This window comes from Suillus bovinus (assembly GCF_016758785.1).
Source record: "Suillus bovinus strain UH-Sbo-P2 chromosome Unknown EDB93scaffold_194, whole genome shotgun sequence".
Taxonomy (NCBI): domain Eukaryota; kingdom Fungi; phylum Basidiomycota; class Agaricomycetes; order Boletales; family Suillaceae; genus Suillus; species Suillus bovinus.
In genome coordinates this window covers 1-20720 of record NW_024542250.1, presented here as the reverse complement: position 1 = coordinate 20720, position 20720 = coordinate 1, and the positions used below count along the sequence as shown (strand labels likewise).

General features: G+C 46.5%; 8 protein-coding genes across 8 annotated transcripts; 4 read left to right on the top strand and 4 right to left on the bottom strand.

Moving 5' to 3' along the window:
• Positions 1–136: 136 nt before the first annotated feature.
• EDB93DRAFT_1274406 (uncharacterized protein) lies at positions 137–2592 on the bottom strand (the record flags this gene model as incomplete). Its single annotated transcript, XM_041454383.1, has 9 exons — positions 137–154; positions 373–751; positions 808–947; positions 998–1204; positions 1257–1409; positions 1468–1706; positions 1835–1918; positions 1959–1976; positions 2028–2592. The coding sequence occupies 9 exons, from the start codon at positions 2590–2592 to the stop codon at positions 137–139; spliced, it is 1803 nt and encodes a 600-aa protein (XP_041300732.1).
• Positions 2593–2925: 333 nt separating this feature from the next.
• Positions 2926–4637, top strand: EDB93DRAFT_1109693 (uncharacterized protein; the record flags this gene model as incomplete). Its single annotated transcript, XM_041448008.1, has 8 exons — positions 2926–2953; positions 3004–3178; positions 3204–3243; positions 3453–3580; positions 3636–3767; positions 4298–4335; positions 4386–4456; positions 4536–4637. 8 exons carry the CDS (start codon positions 2926–2928, stop codon positions 4635–4637), a joined length of 714 nt encoding a protein of 237 aa, XP_041300731.1.
• Positions 4638–6308: 1671 nt separating this feature from the next.
• On the top strand, positions 6309–6707 carry EDB93DRAFT_1257584 (uncharacterized protein; the record flags this gene model as incomplete). The annotated part of the gene is made up of 2 exons (XM_041454097.1): positions 6309–6415; positions 6467–6707. 2 exons carry the CDS (start codon positions 6309–6311, stop codon positions 6705–6707), a joined length of 348 nt encoding a protein of 115 aa, XP_041300730.1.
• A 432-nt stretch (positions 6708–7139) lies between these two features.
• Positions 7140–8033, bottom strand: EDB93DRAFT_1064493 (uncharacterized protein; the record flags this gene model as incomplete). Its single annotated transcript, XM_041444878.1, has 2 exons — positions 7140–7546; positions 7607–8033. Coding segments are annotated over 2 exons (834 nt in total), but the record flags the coding sequence as incomplete, so codon positions are not given.
• A 1942-nt stretch (positions 8034–9975) lies between these two features.
• EDB93DRAFT_1109691 (uncharacterized protein) lies at positions 9976–12139 on the top strand (the record flags this gene model as incomplete). The annotated part of the gene is made up of 7 exons (XM_041448007.1): positions 9976–10522; positions 10573–10856; positions 10921–10961; positions 11018–11060; positions 11208–11457; positions 11675–11867; positions 12067–12139. 7 exons carry the CDS (start codon positions 9976–9978, stop codon positions 12137–12139), a joined length of 1431 nt encoding a protein of 476 aa, XP_041300728.1.
• A 787-nt stretch (positions 12140–12926) lies between these two features.
• EDB93DRAFT_1109690 (uncharacterized protein) lies at positions 12927–15021 on the bottom strand (the record flags this gene model as incomplete). Its single annotated transcript, XM_041448006.1, has 12 exons — positions 12927–12991; positions 13036–13063; positions 13121–13186; positions 13248–13283; positions 13337–13411; positions 13491–13561; positions 13612–13649; positions 14180–14311; positions 14367–14494; positions 14704–14743; positions 14769–14943; positions 14994–15021. 12 exons carry the CDS (start codon positions 15019–15021, stop codon positions 12927–12929), a joined length of 882 nt encoding a protein of 293 aa, XP_041300727.1.
• A 333-nt stretch (positions 15022–15354) lies between these two features.
• On the top strand, positions 15355–17849 carry EDB93DRAFT_1109689 (uncharacterized protein; the record flags this gene model as incomplete). The annotated part of the gene is made up of 9 exons (XM_041448005.1): positions 15355–15958; positions 16010–16027; positions 16068–16151; positions 16280–16518; positions 16577–16729; positions 16782–16988; positions 17039–17178; positions 17235–17613; positions 17832–17849. 9 exons carry the CDS (start codon positions 15355–15357, stop codon positions 17847–17849), a joined length of 1842 nt encoding a protein of 613 aa, XP_041300726.1.
• A 429-nt stretch (positions 17850–18278) lies between these two features.
• EDB93DRAFT_1109688 (uncharacterized protein) lies at positions 18279–20682 on the bottom strand (the record flags this gene model as incomplete). Its single annotated transcript, XM_041448004.1, has 7 exons — positions 18279–18705; positions 18862–18876; positions 19150–19426; positions 19480–19697; positions 19743–20087; positions 20140–20293; positions 20340–20682. Coding segments are annotated over 7 exons (1779 nt in total), but the record flags the coding sequence as incomplete, so codon positions are not given.
• Positions 20683–20720: the final 38 nt, after the last annotated feature.

Sequence of the window (20720 nt, the reverse complement as noted above, 5' to 3'; positions counted from 1 at the left end):
TATGAGTGCACACAAAAGCTGGCCAGAAATAAAGGTTAGCTGACGGATCATAAGCAAGGATAATCAACACACTTTGACTCCTGTTATTTTTACGCTTTTCACGAATATATCTTTTGCCGGGGTCTGCGCCGCATTTTCAGATATAGCTCGTATGCTGAGAAAATATATAGCATGCGTATACGACAAAAATTACAGTATCAGCATTGTGTACGTATAGTTACACGTCAATTGGCCGTGTACAGAATATGGGACTCAGGATCGCTGGACGCATTGCAAACGAATATAATCTTCCTCTTCCAAGGAAAGGGGGAAATGATGTTGAAGTAAATTAGGCAGATTAGAGAATGGTACGAGCCACTCTGGTCTGCTTACATAGCCGGGGGAGTTACACCCACATCGGTTGCAGTGGAACTTCAAGTACTTGTCCTTCTGACGACCTCGGGTGATTTTGATATCTCCAGGGCCAGCTTGACAGGTCCGGTCACCACACCTGGGGGTTAGGCCCCACACTGAGCCAGATGGGGTGGATGCCAAGTATCTCCGGCTGACCAACTCGCCATGTTTGGTCCAACACACCAACACTACAGGAGTATGGCACAGAAGAGTCCAGCTAGAGATCACTTGTTCAACAGCTAGTTCCACAGGCTTTTTGTAAATGTAAATTTCTACAGCGATCCTCAGCATGAAGGGCATGACTATAGTGGGTTGAACCGAATAAGCTGTGAACCCGATGATAAAGTGCAAACGTTTGCTGAATATAACAGTCCAAGTCACAAATGCAATATTCACCAAACCCGGTGATCTCACCTTGAGACCAGATTCTTGATTATCTCAAAATGTGAGCGTACAGTGAAAGTTGGACCGCAGGCCAGGAGAATCATTCCTTTGGTTCCTGACATCTTCTCAGACATCTTCCACAATTCTGGACCAATGTAGTGTCTCAAAACCTGAGAACAGTCGTCAAAATGTGGGACAGATGTAGACGGTAATCACCGACCTTTTCCGCATCCCGAGTGACGGCCTCTCCATCATCACGGGTGCCATGTACCAACTCTCCGCAATCATGATCGCTGTGTGAGTCTACCAAGACTAGAAGATTGGCCAGTGGGTGATTCTTCAAAAAGACAAGGCCAGTCTTGACAGCGCGGCGGACGTTAGGAACTAAGGCACCAGCATTCTCCAGCCTGATCTTTGTGTGATGCAACTGTGGGATCCTTGTCAGGTCTTAACCGAAGTATCGCCAACTCTGTACTCACCAGATCTCGGCACGACTGGTATTCCCCATCCAGCTGGCAGCGTAACAAGGTCTCCGGATAATCCTGGAGATTCAGGGCAATGGTGTGAAACAGGAGTGGTCTACGGATGCGGGATTGGCTTGTGAGGTATGCGCCTTGTGCAACCACCTTATACTAATTGTGTCAAATGAGTGCCTTGAAGTTGTCTCAAAGCCCGGCAGGGATGGCTCACCGGGAGTGGAGATTGGCGCTTTTGGCTCCAACACGGGGGACACCAAAATTCACCATCGCCCACCTCTCTGATGCAGGGATACAAGTTAGTCTTGGAGAAGCAAAGAGCATGAGGACATCCAGGCCGAACACATTTCTTCAGATCCCCAAAATCAGAGCAACTGCTGCATACTCTGATCATCCCATTCTCTGTCACCAGGGCTTCAGCCTCCAAAGCCAAAGCGATAGACTCAGGGTCAGCTGGTAAGTAATTGTGGTCAAAGGGAAGGAAGCAGAATCAAATTAGGCCCCCAAGACCCACCAGATGATTCATCTACAAGCGGTCAGGTCTTCTCCAAGAAAAAATGGGATGAATCTGAGTCGCTTACCTCCAGTATCTATGGCCTGGCTATGACCACGGACAACACGTCCACCCACATCTGTCACATCCATGTCTAAACAGTTGGGATTAGCTACATATGCACCTCAGAAAGCTCAGTCAACGTGGCCTACCCATTGGATCACCTAGACCTGTGTAAGAAGGGGTCAGGAAAATCCCAACGATTCATGAACATGACTGACCCCACGACACCCCTTTCATTGCCCGGCTCTGGGACTCTATGGGTTGTACTCGCCCACTAGACGTTCGTGTGTTAGTTCCTCCTAGTCTGGTAGACACTCGTCCCCGAGATCCCCGTCCCCGAGGCCCTCCTCTACCGCCTCGGGTACCGGCAGAGGTTGAACCTGTGCCTGGAGCAGGATCATCATCATTATCATCATCATCTTCTTCTTCTTCTTCTTCTTCTTCTTCTTCTTCGCTGGATTCCTCTTCTTCTTCATGGACGTCACGACGATTGGCATTGCGGGAAGTTGTATTGCGGGAAGTCATATTGCGGGCAGTTGTATTGCGGGAAGTTGTATTGCGGGCAGTTGTATTGCGGGTATTGCGGGAAGTTGTATTGCGGGCAGTTGTATTGCGGGTATTGCGGGAAGTTGTATTGCTGGCAGTTGCATTGGTGGCAATTGCATCGGCATCGGCATCCACGTTGTCAGCTTGTCCCCTGATGTGTGCTGCTAAGTCGATGTCCATACCGTCTCCAGGATTGGTGCCTGGTGCAACCGACCAGTCTCCCATCAAATCTGCCATAGTAATATTGTAGTGAAGCAGTAATATGTAGAGAATAATTGTATAGTATTTGACAGATCAACTTTTTAAGGTACTAGAAAACAGCACATTTCGACCAACCTCACGTGATAATTGTGACAAATGAGTGACATCGCATTATTTTCGAGTTTATAATGCAGGAGTTAGAATATTAATCACATTGAGTTATGGTTATTGTATTACAAGCCTAATTACTACGAGTCCAGTTGTATAAGTTATCATGAGTTTGTGCCATTCGGAAGCCTTGACTTATCCTCACATCACGTGAGGTTGGTCGAATGTGCTGTTTTCCACCTTAACTTCTAACCGTCACCCATGCTTTCAACACCTGTACTATATCATGGTAAGTTTGGTCAAGTTGTTCAAATACAGATTAACGCTGTTAGATTGCAGGAGCCCGTGTTGTACGAGTGTTCCAGTTGCCACGCCTGGACTCTCAGCCAGCATTTCTGGATTCACAAGAGGTACAGACACCACCAGCCCCCGCAGCGGATCCAGGACCACCTGTATCAACCTCCTTGGCTGCCAGCTTTCTTAATTTGATTCAGGAACATTTTCAGTGCCCGATGTGAGTGATACGCATGATCTTACAGGGTTGCCCACTCACTTATGGGTCAGATGTTGGGACGTCCTGTCAGCACCATGATCCTGATACGATCATCGCCCTAACCTAACCCAAGCTTAGTGCTGCACCAGTGACTTATTGCTCGTCAGGACATGCGGCTTGTGTATATTGCACGCTCAGTTCAGCCATCAATCTCAGCCTTGGGGTCACTAAATGCGTCCTGTGTCGGTCTCCAAACATTATTCCTGGAGGTTGTCCTTTCATTTATCTTCGGCAGACCCAGAACTTTGTTGTGTCCCTGATGGAAGGAATCGCCCGGGAGTTCCGAGACACTCCTCCCGAAAATCCGGAATTAAGGTCATACGCTTGTGGAGCTTTGCGAGATGATTGGCAACGAAGAAACAGGTGAATACATTTACAACCCATTGCAAAATTAGGACTGTTCTCATTTATGGTACAGGGTTGGTCGTCTCCTCATACATGACATCCAGCAACTCCGAGGTCCACTGACCCCCACAGAGGCAAGCCGTATGGTCTTATTGGCCAGACTTCGTCTACAGGGGGAAGGTGTTGGTTCAGCCCAGCTCCCGATGTGAGTCCGTCTTGGTCAAAAAATTTGGTGTTGGACTCACCAGATTACGCCATACAGCGAGATTAATTAGCTCTCCCCTTCCAGTGACCTCTTAGGATCTGTCAGATCTCATTGAAAAGAGGAAGGACATTTTTCTGTGTCCTCGGCTTGGGATCTGGTGGTCAACCAAGTCTCACTGGAACGTCAATATCTTTACAATGGCTGAAACTGAACCTTACATAGACTTTCAAGGTGGTTACAATAAGCCAGTCCCTTGAAGATTCCAGATATTTTACAATATTTTGGACGTTTGTAGTTTCTTCTGATCCCAATTATTACACTGCGGAAACGACTTTCTAGTCGTTGGTCTCCCTCAAAGAACACGTTTCGGAGAAGTAGACTGATATATTTTGAGTTTGTTTTTGGAAACAGTCACTGCAATTACAATTATTAGATAGCCAACAAAATCGCCGAGGAAATGACAAAATAAGTCGTATACGAAAAGAGTATGATTAGGACATTGGTACTAAACACATGCTTCAAATTTGGAGTCTTAGCACCGAAGACCCAATAGAAGTTGGAAGGTTAGGTAATGTGTAAGATAGGGTCGACAGAAATGCCATCTTTTGGCGGAGGCAGGTAAACAGCGTCTGGTTGCCGTCGATAAGATAAGGGCGGACGAGGGCGGGATAAGTCCTGAGAGAACAATGGTAAGTAAATGGTATGATACGTGGAGACGATGAATACATACTCGAATGAGTTGTCGTTGAACTGCCCATTATCATATAGATCTCCGCACCAGCCGTTGTCCTGAAGCACCACTGGGCCTCGCTGATTGTGGGGGGTACTTGGAATACGCGATTGGTATTCCCAAAATCGTCAGAGAGGTGATAGGTGATGAGAAATAGTGTGAATAGGTCTTTCATCTCATTCTTCAAGAACTCTGGACTGACGTGAGTGAGGAGGGAAAATATAACGTGGGTGAAGAGACGAGCACTGCGATATTGCCGACAGACGCGACGGAGGCGTGTGGCGGGCGGTATTGTCGGTGATACGATGCTCGCGAATTTCACGAGGAAGGTAAGGCAAGGACTAATCCTCTTCGAAATTATGAGTTAAGACGGTACCCTAACTAAGCTCGCCGAAGTCGACGGTGTGGTCGATGGTACGTCCCTCGCGAATTTCACGAGGAAGGCAAGGCAAGGACTAATCCTCTTCGAAATTATGAGTTAAGTTGGTACCCTAACTAAGCTCGCCGAAGTTGACGGTGTGGTCGATGGTACGTCCCTCGCGAATTTCACGAGGAAGGCAAGGCAAGGACTAATCCTCTTCGAAATTATGAGTTAAGTTGGTACCCTAACTAAGCTCGCCGAAGTTGACGGTGTGGTCGATGGTACGTCCCTCGCGAATTTCACGAGGAAAGCAAGGCAAGGACTAATCCTCTTCGGAATCATGAGTTAAGACGGTACCCTAACTAAGCTCGCCGAAGTCGACAGTGTGGTCGATGGTACGTCCCTCGCGAATTTCACGAGGAAAGCAAGGCAAGGACTAATCCTCTTCGAAATTATGAGTTAAGTCGGTACCCTAACTAAGCTCGCCGAAGTCGACAGTGTGGTCGATGGTACGTCCCTCGCGAATTTCACGAGGAAGGTAGGCGCGGAACAGGTGATGCGGGGCCGAGCACCGTGACAGTAGGCGTCATTATTGGAAGTCCGATCGAGCTGGGATGATGGATCAATCTATGTCGAGCGTTGGTAGAAGTCGCGGATGCATTTACTAGTACGACTGATGCACATCATTGATATGTCGTCCTTGAAGAGTGTGATTGTAACCCTCGCAAACAGGGACTAAGACTTTCAAATCCTCAAAGTGCTAGCAGTCATCTGATGTCCTTCAAGTCGTCGAGCTTAGAAATCAATATTATGTCCTCGAAGTCTTAGAAGTCAGCTGATGTCCTTCAAGTCGTCGAAGTCTTAAGAGGTCGTAAAACTGAGTAATTAAATAATATCCTTCAAGTCGTCGAGCTTAGAAATCAATATTATGTCCTCGAAGTCTTAGAAGTCAGCTGATGTCCTTCAAGTCGTCGAAGTCTTAAGAGGTCGTAAAACTGAGTAATTAAATGATATCCTTCCTCGAACTTTGAGTAATCAAATTATATCGAGCTTAGAAATCAAACTATGTCCTCGAAGTCCTCGAAGTCAGCTGATGTCCTTCAAGTCCTTCGAGTCAAAGTATGACTTTGAGGACAGGAACAACCTTCAGCGCTACAGCTACCTCATTTACGCTTTCCTTATAGGATCAAACTCCTATGGAACATACCGTGCATATCGACGATACTCTCTCAAAAGTCCACTACTACTGCTCAAAGTCGTAGTACAATGACGAGAATTTGTTGTGGAATCTTACGTAATGTCTGTGGCCGATTCTAAAGCTGTTTATTTACCCCTCTGCTCGTACATTTTTCCTCTTACTTTGACTTGCTTTCATTGCAAGTATCCTACTCGTATATCGTAGCTTGAACGCTTAGTATTATCTTAACTGATGAAATTCCTAGTTGACATAATGCCAGAGCACAACCAGGGTGACAAGAAGCCCAGGCTTAATCACGCAGATCTCACCGACGCCGACATGACTGCAGAGGAGAAGCAGCGCGAACGCCAAAGAAGATGGTTGGCGAAGGAGAAGCGCGATCCTTCTAGGGCGCAATAAATCAAGGAGAGGAACACCGCCAACAAGCGTGCATGGCGTAAACGGATGTTTAACGGAAGAAGGAGGAGAAAGGATAAGAAGAAGAAGACAGAGCAGACCGGTACTAACGCTGAGAGTGAAGAACAAGGTCCTCGAAAGAGGCAACGTGTTTCCTCGCCCGACACACATCCTGAGGCGGGGCGTTCAAATACAGCGCCTGTCGATATTCCAATCGACCCTGTCCTCCTTAATGAGGAAAATGAGCTTTCGTAAGAGCTCGACGGATACTACGCGCGAGCGCTGCTCTCACAGGCTTGACAGGTGCATAAATGTCCCTTTCGCCACAGATATCCCAAATAGAAGACCAGATAGTGAAGATGTATATCTAAGTCAATATATTTCCAGCTGGTACCGTAGAAAGTATCTCTCCAGGGAAAGGAGGCGACAGGTCGTTGAAGGCCATCCTCCGACATGGTGAAAACGAACATTACTAATTTCAGGCAGCGAATTGTACGACGAAAGCAATAGCGCATGGGCCCAAATCAAAACGATGATTACAAGGAACTGGGCAAAAATTAGTAGGGGGACTGTTTAGAAGGAACGATAGTTAGCATCATCATCCCGATGCTGGTGTAAGTATTGTGATCAAGGTCTATCTAATGAGAATATAAACCGGCCATGTTTCGTTAGGGTTCTGGGCTCTATGGTTCGCTGCATATCCCGGGAAGTATCGTCAATCCATTGAGAGAACAGGCCTGAGAATTCATCTGCCAACCGCAAAGCCCACCTGGGATTCCCTTGACTGAATAAAGTAATCATAATTCCCCGTTCCACCTCGTTGACAAAATAACCTAACCGTCCATCTGAACCACGGAGAACACCAAGATCTACTCGGGCCATCAACCTCAAAGAACTAGTCCCCTGCAGTAGACCCTCCTCGATGGCTATAAGGTTACTCAAGGTGGCAACGACGAATGATTCCAATTCCGCGTCTGCCAGGTGACGTTCTTCCACCGTACCCCCCACAGGATCCATGATGTCATCAAACCCATAAGGCTTTTGCAGACGTGAGCTGTCAAAATCAAAAATGTGCATTTGGGTCAGAAAGGGAACTCCATCGGGTTCAGAGACAGACCTCATTTTCTCCAGGGACAAACCAGCATCCCGATGACAGAAGACAATCTGATTCTCATGATTCCCTGGGCTGGTGTGTATCACCCATAAAGGCCGGCAATCCAGAACAATCACCCGGAACTCCCCTACATGTCTCAGGGCTGGTACGTATGACTGTTTTAACCAGCGAAAACCTCCCTTGTCCCTCGGTAGGTTGAATGAGTCGATCGTACCTGGAAGGAAAATGTGCCGTGTGCAATCACTGCCTTCCCGCTTGAGAACAAAGCCTTCGAATGACTGTGAGCGATTGGTGCGGGAAAGTATTTCGGTTTGGGGCCGGGGGGAGTTGGTGGTATTTCTTGCAATCTCGTCCAAGGTTTTGATTACGTTGAATTTTTTGGACGCGAACAGCATCTCTTGGGAGGGCGGCCACACAGGCAAAATGGATTCCAACATCTGCAGTCGTTTAATATACTGGTGCAACTGGGCCGGGGATTCCAAACTACACCCTTTCTCACTGCTTAGAACTTTGAGGAGGTTATACGCTTGTGAGAGGTTCACTACTTGCCTTGGATCCACGGTCAGATCTAGAACGCCCCATATGGCATGGTAGTGTTGAAATTCCCAGGTGAAGTTGGGGTTTGGTGCCAGCATCAAGTCCCGGAATTTTCGGAACTGCATAAAGTCCACGACCATTCCCCGGTGTTGGATTCTAAGCCAGACCAACAACTACCATCAACGCAATGAGCCTGAGACTTCTTCCGCTCTTTAACATTCCCACCTTTTCATGAAGTAGGACAGGGACGAATCCTGGTCGCTTTCGAATGATTCGATCGGTTTCTCCCGGAAAAACGCTTCCACGAAGTGCCTGACTGGAGAAGAGGCTGGCAGCCATCTTTACTGGATAATCATAAGTCACCCAATCTGCCAGCGTGGAAGCCTCCAGCGCAGAGTCTCTGGAAAAGTGAGGGTCCAGTACAACCAATACCCGGTGGCCCATAGCAGATGTACGGTAAGGAGTTCTACAGTGTGTTGCATGTGAAACTGCAGTAGCGGTCGTGCGGATTCTACATTTCACGTGACCAACGTGCTGAAAGAGTGACTGAAGATAAAGATTACAATTTCTATTGATCAAACCACTTCTGCATCAAAAAACTACTTAGTTACATCGGTAGTAATATCTCAGACACTTCACATTGATTATAATCGACAGAAATGTAGTAGAAAGTTTGTCATTCCAATGTCTTAGAATACTGTAGAGATACGCACTTAGCTTCGACATCATCTGGGTGTGACCAACTGAACCTTAGCTTCGAAGATTCGAAGATGGGTGTGACCTGTGACATGTCAAAAATAGCTTCGAATCAGCACCACTATCAGCTGCTGTCAGCAAGAGCTCACAGCTGATGGTGATGAAGAAAATTTTGGTCATGTAAAGCGAGGTTCATGGCAAATAATCAGTACAAGAATTTTTGAGAGCATTTTTGCATTTTTTTTTCATGTTTTACCGTGTGTCACAATTTACCTTCGATGACTTCAATCTTGTGTGACGGTCACACGAAATAGCTTCGATTCGTCGGACGTGTGACGCTGTGACGAAGCTAAGTGCGTATCTCTACAGTATCAAAAGCTACTGGTGGTGTCAAAGTCACGTGCACGATAGGTTGTCGCTGCCCGCCCAACAGCACCTGAGTCAGTGAGAAATATTCTGTGGATGGTGGTACTTTGACGACATTGGCGACTTATATGGCTTTGAAGACTCTGGTTTGTGGGACTTCTGCGACATTGACGACTTCTGCGACATTGACGACTCTGGGACTTCTGCGACATTGACGACTCTGGGACTTCTGCGACATTGACGACTTCTACGACTTTGAAGACTCTGGTGACTTCTGTGACTTTTTGGTTGTCAATTTGCAATGTATCAATAAAGTTTTTGGATCATTCTGGTTGCGAAATTGTAAGACACTATACTGTAGTCTGTAGTACAGGCGACCAAAAATGACGAATAATTATGGAATAAAAATATCCCATGTTCAAGGGCACTTGTGAATGCGGATACCTGTGAGGAAATTTTTTGTCCATCTACCATTGTCCAGTCAATACTACAGGAGCTGTAAGTACAACGATATGATACATGAAAGGATTCTCCCTTGTGTTGCGGATCTACCCGGTTTGCAACAATGTGACGCGAATGGTCGCTTCTCGTGTTGCTACATTCGAATCTAGGCTGCGGATAATTTTGCAGTGGAGGCTGGCTATGCCCCCTGCGAGGGTCCTAGGTGTTCGACCATTTTTCCGACCGTCTGTCACGCATTGTCGCACCGTTTTGGCACCTTAACCCTAATCCAATCACGGAACCCAAGCCGGCTAGCTGGGTCGCGCAAACGTATTTTCCCACAAGTCGCGTCGCGTCCTGCAAAACTACATGCGGAGCGGGATGGATGAGTCTGATTCAACAGCACCCATCGTAAACTTGCTGGATCTCAACGATCATTGGAAGGAAGCTCTTACTAGACCTGCTGGATGGTGCCCAGATCTTTTTTTCTGTGGAAGGTATGAGCCGGAAAGAGATTGGTTCCAAGTGCTCCGCTACGAAAGTGTACACATCCACATCCCCTCCGCTTGTAAACCTCTACTTCGATTTATCAACCACGCCTGCAACTGTGCTTGGTTTGTGTCCCTGTCCACACGCCTGCCTACCCAAACCCAAGAACGTTGGCTTCAGGCCTCGTATTACATGGACATCCTGCGCCACAAATTTTTCTTGGAGGTACTAGAGAAATTCTACCCTGAAGGTGTCAAGTTGCCTGTGACAACCCTTCCTGCATCAACAAGAATGACCCGGCAATGGGTTTCTAGTGTCCTGGTCAGCTGGGGGTACCAGGTGTACCATCTGAAGGGGATGCAACCGGCCTCAGGAGATAGGCTAGAGAAACTTCTCCAGGACCACCCCGATATATCTGGGAGGTATGGTGAGAATGGGTTCAGCTTTTATCTGTTCAGAAAATGATTTGTTCTTCAGATTGGGAGGATTGGCTGAAGACGACGAACCCCATCATGAGAAGCTTATACGGGAACATGCCTGACCCCAACACGCACCCTTTGGATTTTCAATGTGTATTGCTAGAGTCCAAGCTCAGTGGGAATTCACCAGCACCTATGGTGGAATCCAACCCAGACAGCTGGAAATTATGTTTGGAGACGGTGATTAACGAGCTGGAGAAGCGCCAGCCTGGTAGTTCCCCTGAGGTGCCCATGGAGGTGGATCCCCCAACCGTCCAACCAAGCTCAATTAAGCGTCCACATGTAAGCGTCCACAAGGAATACTTTCTCCTATGGATCTAAAGTACTTGTTAGTCCCCTGATGTAGCTAAGTCCTCCAAAAAAAAAAAAAGAGGTCAACTACCCAAGGTATGCCTCCAGAATCTTCATCTTACCCTCATTAACCACTCTACGGGAAATATCAGGTTTCATCCGGGTGTCATACCTCCAAGAGGACAGGCTCTCCCAGTAGGTCCACATTTGACCGGCCCCGCCGTACTACGCGAAGCTGCCAGGCCATGCAGCCAGAGCAACAAATAGCTTCAGGATCTTTGGTGAGAAACTGCCCCAAAGGCCTGGTCTACCGCAACTGAGATTTATTTTTGTTTGTGGTAGTCTGTGAATGTCAGTGAGCTCAACGTCCCCCCAGCTCCTTCCTCAATTAGTGAGGGACTTTCATCCAGTGAATATAACTCTTGGGGAGTCTGGTTGACCCCACTAGCGGCCTTAAGTGAAAGTGAGCTGCGGGAACCAATTGAAGAAGGGCTTGAGATTTGGGAGACCTTTAGGAAGCAGAGCTACTTCCAACAACAAGATCAACAACTATTAGACCAAATATGTGACTTGCAGTTGCAACCATCCGTAGGTAATATAATCTAAGTAGGGAGATCATAGAGTTTCCCTCCTTACCCACATTTGTATATTTTCATCCAATATAATTTGTCTACCTGGGTCGGTACATACTAAGTCATTCAAGTGTCTGATAATGATTTAGCTTGTTTCCTAACCATCCAATCTTTGGAACCTTTCTCAAGCTCAAGGCAAGTCCAAATAATTATTACATGCATATGGTATTAGTCCAGAAGTCCCACAAGTAACCAGAGTCGTCAAAGTCGTCAAAGTCGTCAAAGTCGCAGAAGTCGCAGAAGTCGTCAAAGTCCCACAAACCAGAGTCGCCAATGTCGTAGAAATTGCCAATGTCGCAGAATTAGTCGACGTTCTCGGCAAGTGCTCAAGATTTCCTGCTGTCTTAAGTCGCCCGCAAGTATCAGTAAGGTAGGGCTCCTTATGTGGTCTTGTGAGCCGCAACTTAGTTTCAGCAGTATCAATTGTTTCACTTTAGCTCGCCGTGTTGCTAGTCTACGTCCACACCTAACTTACAAACTTACTAGTAGCATCAGGATCAACTTCTATTTGTCTAACACAAGGACGAATCGCAAAAAAATTGAACTGTTATAATATGGTGTTACAATAGTTTAACGTCAAAGCAATACCTGCACTATGACGAGTTTGCTAACTATATTGTACAGTATCGTGGTTGCTATTAATACAGCATGTGAAATCCGATATATGTAAATAACAACACTAGAGGTTCTTGTCACCCTGGTTGTGCTCTGGCATTATGTCAACTAGGAATTTCATCAGTTAAGATAATACTAAGCGTTCAAGCTACGATATACGAGTAGGATACTTGCAATGAAAGCAAGTCAAAGTAAGAGGAAAAATGTACGAGCAGAGGGGTAAATAAACAGCTTTAGAATCGGCCACAGACATTACGTAAGATTCCACAACAAATTCTCGTCATTGTACTACGACTTTGAGCAGTAGTAGTGGACTTTTGAGAGAGTATCGTCGATATGCACGGTATGTTCCATAGGAGTTTGATCCTATAAGGAAAGCGTAAATGAGGTAGCTGTAGCGCTGAAGGTTGTTCCTGTCCTCAAAGTCATACTTTGACTCGAAGGACTTGAAGGACATCAGCTGACTTCGAGGACTTCGAGGACATAGTTTGATTTCTAAGCTCGATATAATTTGATTACTCAAAGTTCGAGGAAGGATATCATTTAATTACTCAGTTTTACGACCTCTTAAGACTTCGACGACTTGAAGGACATCAGCTGACTTCTAAGACTTCGAGGACATAATATTGATTTCTAAGCTCGACGACTTGAAGGACATCAGATGACTGCTAGCACTTTGAGGATTTGAAAGTCTTAGTCCCTGTTTGCGAGGGTTACAATCACACTCTTCAAGGACGACATATCAATGATGTGCATCAGTCGTACTAGTAAATGCATCCGCGACTTCTACCAACGCTCGACATAGATTGATCCATCATCCCAGCTCGATCGGACTTCCAATAATGACGCCTACTGTCACGGTGCTCGGCCCCGCATCACCTGTTCCGCGCCTACCTTCCTCGTGAAATTCGCGAGGGACGTACCATCGACCACACTGTCGACTTCGGCGAGCTTAGTTAGGGTACCGTCTTAACTCATAATTTCGAAGAGGATTAGTCCTTGCCTTACCTTCCTCGTGAAATTCGCGAGCATCGTATCACCGACAATACCGCCCGCCACACGCCTCCGTCGCGTCTGTCGGCAATATCGCAGTGCTCGTCTCTTCACCCACGTTATATTTTCCCTCCTCACTCACGTCAGTCCAGAGTTCTTGAAGAATGAGATGAAAGACCTATTCACACTATTTCTCATCACCTATCACCTCTCTGACGATTTTGGGAATACCAATCGCGTATTCCAAGTACCCCCCACAATCAGCGAGGCCCAGTGGTGCTTCAGGACAACGGCTGGTGCGGAGATCTATATGATAATGGGCAGTTCAACGACAACTCATTCGAGTATGTATTCATCGTCTCCACGTATCATACCATTTACTTACCATTGTTCTCTCAGGACTTATCCCGCCCTCGTCCGCCCTTATCTTATCGACGGCAACCAGACGCTGTTTACCTGCCTCCGCCAAAAGATGGCATTTCTGTCGACCCTATCTTACACATTACCTAACCTTCCAACTTCTATTGGGTCTTCGGTGCTAAGACTCCAAATTTGAAGCATGTGTTTAGTACCAATGTCCTAATCATACTCTTTTCGTATACGACTTATTTTGTCATTTCCTCGGCGATTTTGTTGGCTATCTAATAATTGTAATTGCAGTGACTGTTTCCAAAAACAAACTCAAAATATATCAGTCTACTTCTCCGAAACGTGTTCTTTGAGGGAGACCAACGACTAGAAAGTCGTTTCCGCAGTGTAATAATTGGGATCAGAAGAAACTACAAACGTCCAAAATATTGTAAAATATCTGGAATCTTCAAGGGACTGGCTTATTGTAACCACCTTGAAAGTCTATGTAAGGTTCAGTTTCAGCCATTGTAAAGATATTGACGTTCCAGTGAGACTTGGTTGACCACCAGATCCCAAGCCGAGGACACAGAAAAATGTCCTTCCTCTTTTCAATGAGATCTGACAGATCCTAAGAGGTCACTGGAAGGGGAGAGCTAATTAATCTCGCTGTATGGCGTAATCTGGTGAGTCCAACACCAAATTTTTTGACCAAGACGGACTCACATCGGGAGCTGGGCTGAACCAACACCTTCCCCCTGTAGACGAAGTCTGGCCAATAAGACCATACGGCTTGCCTCTGTGGGGGTCAGTGGACCTCGGAGTTGCTGGATGTCATGTATGAGGAGACGACCAACCCTGTACCATAAATGAGAACAGTCCTAATTTTGCAATGGGTTGTAAATGTATTCACCTGTTTCTTCGTTGCCAATCATCTCGCAAAGCTCCACAAGCGTATGACCTTAATTCCGGATTTTCGGGAGGAGTGTCTCGGAACTCCCGGGCGATTCCTTCCATCAGGGACACAACAAAGTTCTGGGTCTGCCGAAGATAAATGAAAGGACAACCTCCAGGAATAATGTTTGGAGACCGACACAGGACGCATTTAGTGACCCCAAGGCTGAGATTGATGGCTGAACTGAGCGTGCAATATACACAAGCCGCATGTCCTGACGAGCAATAAGTCACTGGTGCAGCACTAAGCTTGGGTTAGGTTAGGGCGATGATCGTATCAGGATCATGGTGCTGACAGGACGTCCCAACATCTGACCCATAAGTGAGTGGGCAACCCTGTAAGATCATGCGTATCACTCACATCGGGCACTGAAAATGTTCCTGAATCAAATTAAGAAAGCTGGCAGCCAAGGAGGTTGATACAGGTGGTCCTGGATCCGCTGCGGGGGCTGGTGGTGTCTGTACCTCTTGTGAATCCAGAAATGCTGGCTGAGAGTCCAGGCGTGGCAACTGGAACACTCGTACAACACGGGCTCCTGCAATCTAACAGCGTTAATCTGTATTTGAACAACTTGACCAAACTTACCATGATATAGTACAGGTGTTGAAAGCATGGGTGACGGTTAGAAGTTAAGGTGGAAAACAGCACATTCGACCAACCTCACGTGATGTGAGGATAAGTCAAGGCTTCCGAATGGCACAAACTCATGATAACTTATACAACTGGACTCGTAGTAATTAGGCTTGTAATACAATAACCATAACTCAATGTGATTAATATTCTAACTCCTGCATTATAAACTCGAAAATAATGCGATGTCACTCATTTGTCACAATTATCACGTGAGGTTGGTCGAAATGTGCTGTTTTCTAGTACCTTAAAAAGTTGATCTGTCAAATACTATACAATTATTCTCTACATATTACTGCTTCACTACAATATTACTATGGCAGATTTGATGGGAGACTGGTCGGTTGCACCAGGCACCAATCCTGGAGACGGTATGGACATCGACTTAGCAGCACACATCAGGGGACAAGCTGACAACGTGGATGCCGATGCCGATGCAATTGCCACCAATGCAACTGCCAGCAATACAACTTCCCGCAATACCCGCAATACAACTGCCCGCAATACAACTTCCCGCAATACCCGCAATACAACTGCCCGCAATACAACTTCCCGCAATACCCGCAATACAACTGCCCGCAATACAACTTCCCGCAATACAACTGCCCGCAATATGACTTCCCGCAATACAACTTCCCGCAATGCCAATCGTCGTGACGTCCATGAAGAAGAAGAGGAATCCAGCGAAGAAGAAGAAGAAGAAGAAGAAGAAGAAGATGATGATGATGATAATGATGATGATCCTGCTCCAGGCACAGGTTCAACCTCTGCCGGTACCCGAGGCGGTAGAGGAGGGCCTCGGGGACGGGGATCTCGGGGACGAGTGTCTACCAGACTAGGAGGAACTAACACACGAACGTCTAGTGGGCGAGTACAACCCATAGAGTCCCAGAGCCGGGCAATGAAAGGGGTGTCGTGGGGTCAGTCATGTTCATGAATCGTTGGGATTTTCCTGACCCCTTCTTACACAGGTCTAGGTGATCCAATGGGTAGGCCACGTTGACTGAGCTTTCTGAGGTGCATATGTAGCTAATCCCAACTGTTTAGACATGGATGTGACAGATGTGGGTGGACGTGTTGTCCGTGGTCATAGCCAGGCCATAGATACTGGAGGTAAGCGACTCAGATTCATCCCATTTTTTCTTGGAGAAGACCTGACCGCTTGTAGATGAATCATCTGGTGGGTCTTGGGGGCCTAATTTGATTCTGCTTCCTTCCCTTTGACCACAATTACTTACCAGCTGACCCTGAGTCTATCGCTTTGGCTTTGGAGGCTGAAGCCCTGGTGACAGAGAATGGGATGATCAGAGTATGCAGCAGTTGCTCTGATTTTGGGGATCTGAAGAAATGTGTTCGGCCTGGATGTCCTCATGCTCTTTGCTTCTCCAAGACTAACTTGTATCCCTGCATCAGAGAGGTGGGCGATGGTGAATTTTGGTGTCCCCCGTGTTGGAGCCAAAAGCGCCAATCTCCACTCCCGGTGAGCCATCCCTGCCGGGCTTTGAGACAACTTCAAGGCACTCATTTGACACAATTAGTATAAGGTGGTTGCACAAGGCGCATACCTCACAAGCCAATCCCGCATCCGTAGACCACTCCTGTTTCACACCATTGCCCTGAATCTCCAGGATTATCCGGAGACCTTGTTACGCTGCCAGCTGGATGGGGAATACCAGTCGTGCCGAGATCTGGTGAGTACAGAGTTGGCGATACTTCGGTTAAGACCTGACAAGGATCCCACAGTTGCATCACACAAAGATCAGGCTGGAGAATGCTGGTGCCTTAGTTCCTAACGTCCGCCGCGCTGTCAAGACTGGCCTTGTCTTTTTGAAGAATCACCCACTGGCCAATCTTCTAGTCTTGGTAGACTCACACAGCGATCATGATTGCGGAGAGTTGGTACATGGCACCCGTGATGATGGAGAGGCCGTCACTCGGGATGCGGAAAAGGTCGGTGATTACCGTCTACATCTGTCCCACATTTTGACGACTGTTCTCAGGTTTTGAGACACTACATTGGTCCAGAATTGTGGAAGATGTCTGAGAAGATGTCAGGAACCAAAGGAATGATTCTCCTGGCCTGCGGTCCAACTTTCACTGTACGCTCACATTTTGAGATAATCAAGAATCTGGTCTCAAGGTGAGATCACCGGGTTTGGTGAATATTGCATTTGTGACTTGGACTGTTATATTCAGCAAACGTTTGCACTTTATCATCGGGTTCACAGCTTATTCGGTTCAACCCACTATAGTCATGCCCTTCATGCTGAGGATCGCTGTAGAAATTTACATTTACAAAAAGCCTGTGGAACTAGCTGTTGAACAAGTGATCTCTAGCTGGACTCTTCTGTGCCATACTCCTGTAGTGTTGGTGTGTTGGACCAAACATGGCGAGTTGGTCAGCCGGAGATACTTGGCATCCACCCCATCTGGCTCAGTGTGGGGCCTAACCCCCAGGTGTGGTGACCGGACCTGTCAAGCTGGCCCTGGAGATATCAAAATCACCCGAGGTCGTCAGAAGGACAAGTACTTGAAGTTCCACTGCAACCGATGTGGGTGTAACTCCCCCGGCTATGTAAGCAGACCAGAGTGGCTCGTACCATTCTCTAATCTGCCTAATTTACTTCAACATCATTTCCCCCTTTCCTTGGAAGAGGAAGATTATATTCGTTTGCAATGCGTCCAGCGATCCTGAGTCCCATATTCTGTACACGGCCAATTGACGTGTAACCATACGTACACAATGCTGATACTGTAATTTTTGTCGTATACGCATGCTATATATTTTCTCAGCATACGAGCTATATCTGAAAATGCGGCGCAGACCCCGGCAAAAGATATATTCGTGAAAAGCGTAAAAATAACAGGAGTCAAAGTGTGTTGATTATCCTTGCTTATGATCCGTCAGCTAACCTTTATTTCTGGCCAGCTTTTGTGTGCACTCATAATTTGTTCCATATTCAAAATTAGCATTCGCTCTCTGTCACGTGTGATATATAGCATAACGTCCCAGGATTTCGCCACTTTACACACCTATGTTGTAAACTTACTCATAAGCAATGCATCGTAAATTTACTCGCGATGTTCATCCACCGTATTGTCCTCGTAGTCTCCATTTTATATCACCTTTAGAGGGGTCGAAGTCGTCAGAGTCCCACAAGTCACTAGTGTCGAAGTATTCAGAGTCCCACAAGTCACTAGTCTTTACAGTCGTCGAAGTCGTCAGAGTCCCACAAGTCACTAGTCTTTACAGTCGTCGAAGTCGTCAGAGTCCCCTAAGTCACCGGGGTGTTTGAAGTCGCAGAAGTCATCAAAGTCGTCAAAGTCTTCAAAGTCGTCAAAGTCTTCAAAGTCGTCAAAGTCGTCAAAGTCGTCAAAGTCTTCAAAGTCTTCAAAGTCGTCAAAGTCTTCAAAGTCGTCAAAGTCGTCAAAGTCTTCAAAGTCGTCAAAGTCGTCAAAGTCTTCAAAGTCGTCAAAGTCGTCAAAGTCGTCAAAGTCGTCAAAGTCGTCAAAGTCTTCAAAGTCGTCAAAGTCTTCAAAGTCGTCAAAGTCGTCAAAGTCGTCAAAGTCGTCAAAGTCGTCAAAGTCGTCAAAGTCGTCAAAGTCGTCAAAGTCGTCAAAGTCGTCAAAGTCGTCAAAGTCGTTAGAATCTCCAAATTCGTAGAATCTCCAAATTCGTAGAAGTCGTCAAAGTCGCATGTGTCCCACAAGTCATCATAGTCGCACAAGTAGTCAAATTTCTCGGCAAGTGCTCAAGACTTCTTGCTGTAGTAAGTCGCTCGCAAGTATCAGTAAGTAGCCCGGCGTGTTGTTTCGTCCGCACCTAACTTCAAATTTACTATGGGTGAATCAAAAAAAATGAACTATTATGATATGGCGTTACAAAGGTGCGATTTCAAGGCGCTGCCTGCAATATGAAGGGAGTGTCCGAACTATAGATATTGTACAGTTCCGTGATTTCTATCAGTACAGCATGTAAAATTCAAGGCGGTGCCTGCGCTATGAAGAGAGTATCCAAACTATAAATATCCTACAGTTCCGCAATTTCTATCAGTACAGCATGTAAAATGTAACAAAATGATGTAATACTAGTGTGTAATAACAACACTACAGGGTGGTGAAGCGTTCTAGACAATTCAACAGTTCTTCTCTACTGACGAGTTCGCCCGGATGCATCTGGCTACTACTTCCATCCGTCTGCTTCTTGCGATACACAGATGTCGCGTTCTTTAAATCCTTCCAAAAATGTTTAACGATTGCATTTGCAATCTCATTCGCTCGTTTCGTCGTGCTCGTCTTGAGCTTTGGCCTTTCGGTGCCAGCGGCCACATATTTGTTGGTATCTAAGACCATAATACAAAGAGCCATTAAAGGCCTGCTGTACAGCTCTAAAGGTCGATGTTACACGTGTTCAATGTAGTGAAAACGGAAATGAACTCACTAACGCGACGCGAGATGCGCGGTAAGTTGACAACCATACGTTGGAAGGTTTCCAGAGAGTGTTCATGGACCTGGTTTGTCAAGGTCCTTCCTTGCTTATGGTCGACGTAACGGGAAAGTTCCGTTAGATGCATGGTTTCGTAATTATAAAAGTGCCCTCCTGTGGCGAAGGAGGCTACCGGTGTATACACCGCGTGAAACTGTCCCGGTGGTTGTATTCTGCAATTGTAAGCATGGATAGATACATAAGGACCAAATACTCACAGCATATCACCGGGCAAGAGAGTGACGATCTCTCCGTGCCAACTTTCTTCGATATTTTTGCGGCTTCGATAGAGATCCGTCAACTCTGGTGCTATCTCAGAGAGTTTAGTACGAGAAATTTCATCTTCGTTACGGTGTCTCCATAAGCCCCATTTTTTTTCGCCCGTTTCGACTTGCACAAAAGTAAGACTTCCGTCAGAGTCATGGTGCGGATGTGTCCAGTACGCAGGGCCATGGATCAATGCCCACGAATGGACGGTAAAATTGTCCGGATGGACTTTTTCACCAATGGGGCAGTCAACAGTGGTTTGATTCCATCCGTTGATAATGCCGCTATCGAGAGTGCTAAGCATAGACGGTTTAGTGGTATGTTAATGTAAATATATGTGGTACTAACCTTAGTTCTAACGGGAGACCTCCCTGTCCAAATGCAACGTCAAGAATGCATTGAATCTTGTTTGGGTCGTGTATGTTGTTCACGAACTCTTCGAGAGTCGCGTGCTGATGCGGATATGTAAAATCTTTGGTGCGTTGTTCAGCGTCTATTGTAACTACATTAGATAGTGTAATGCAGATGCGAATTAAAAACAGACTCACCATGTACGACTACACGCATCAAGTCTGACATGCCACGATCTTCTAGGTAATCTAGATCGAGAGTTGCAGGCTCGGGTCTACTTATATTTCGAATAACAACAGCCTTGTTTACCCGAATCGCCGCAGAGATTTCGTCGCACAGTTGCCGGCTTTTGGTGCGCCAGTCGCTGTACTTTAAGTGTACGACGTTTTTTGACGTCTCAGGAAGCGATTCCGGAAGGGTTGCAAAGTAAGACACCGTCGTAGCATCTTCCTGGCACACGTTTACGCCATCCCTGACTATGCACGGTAGCACGGTAATAGATCCATCAGACCATGTGATGGTTTCTGATTTCTCGTGCACCTGCGAGCCTATAATCGGAGTTGCGAGGTCACGAGAGT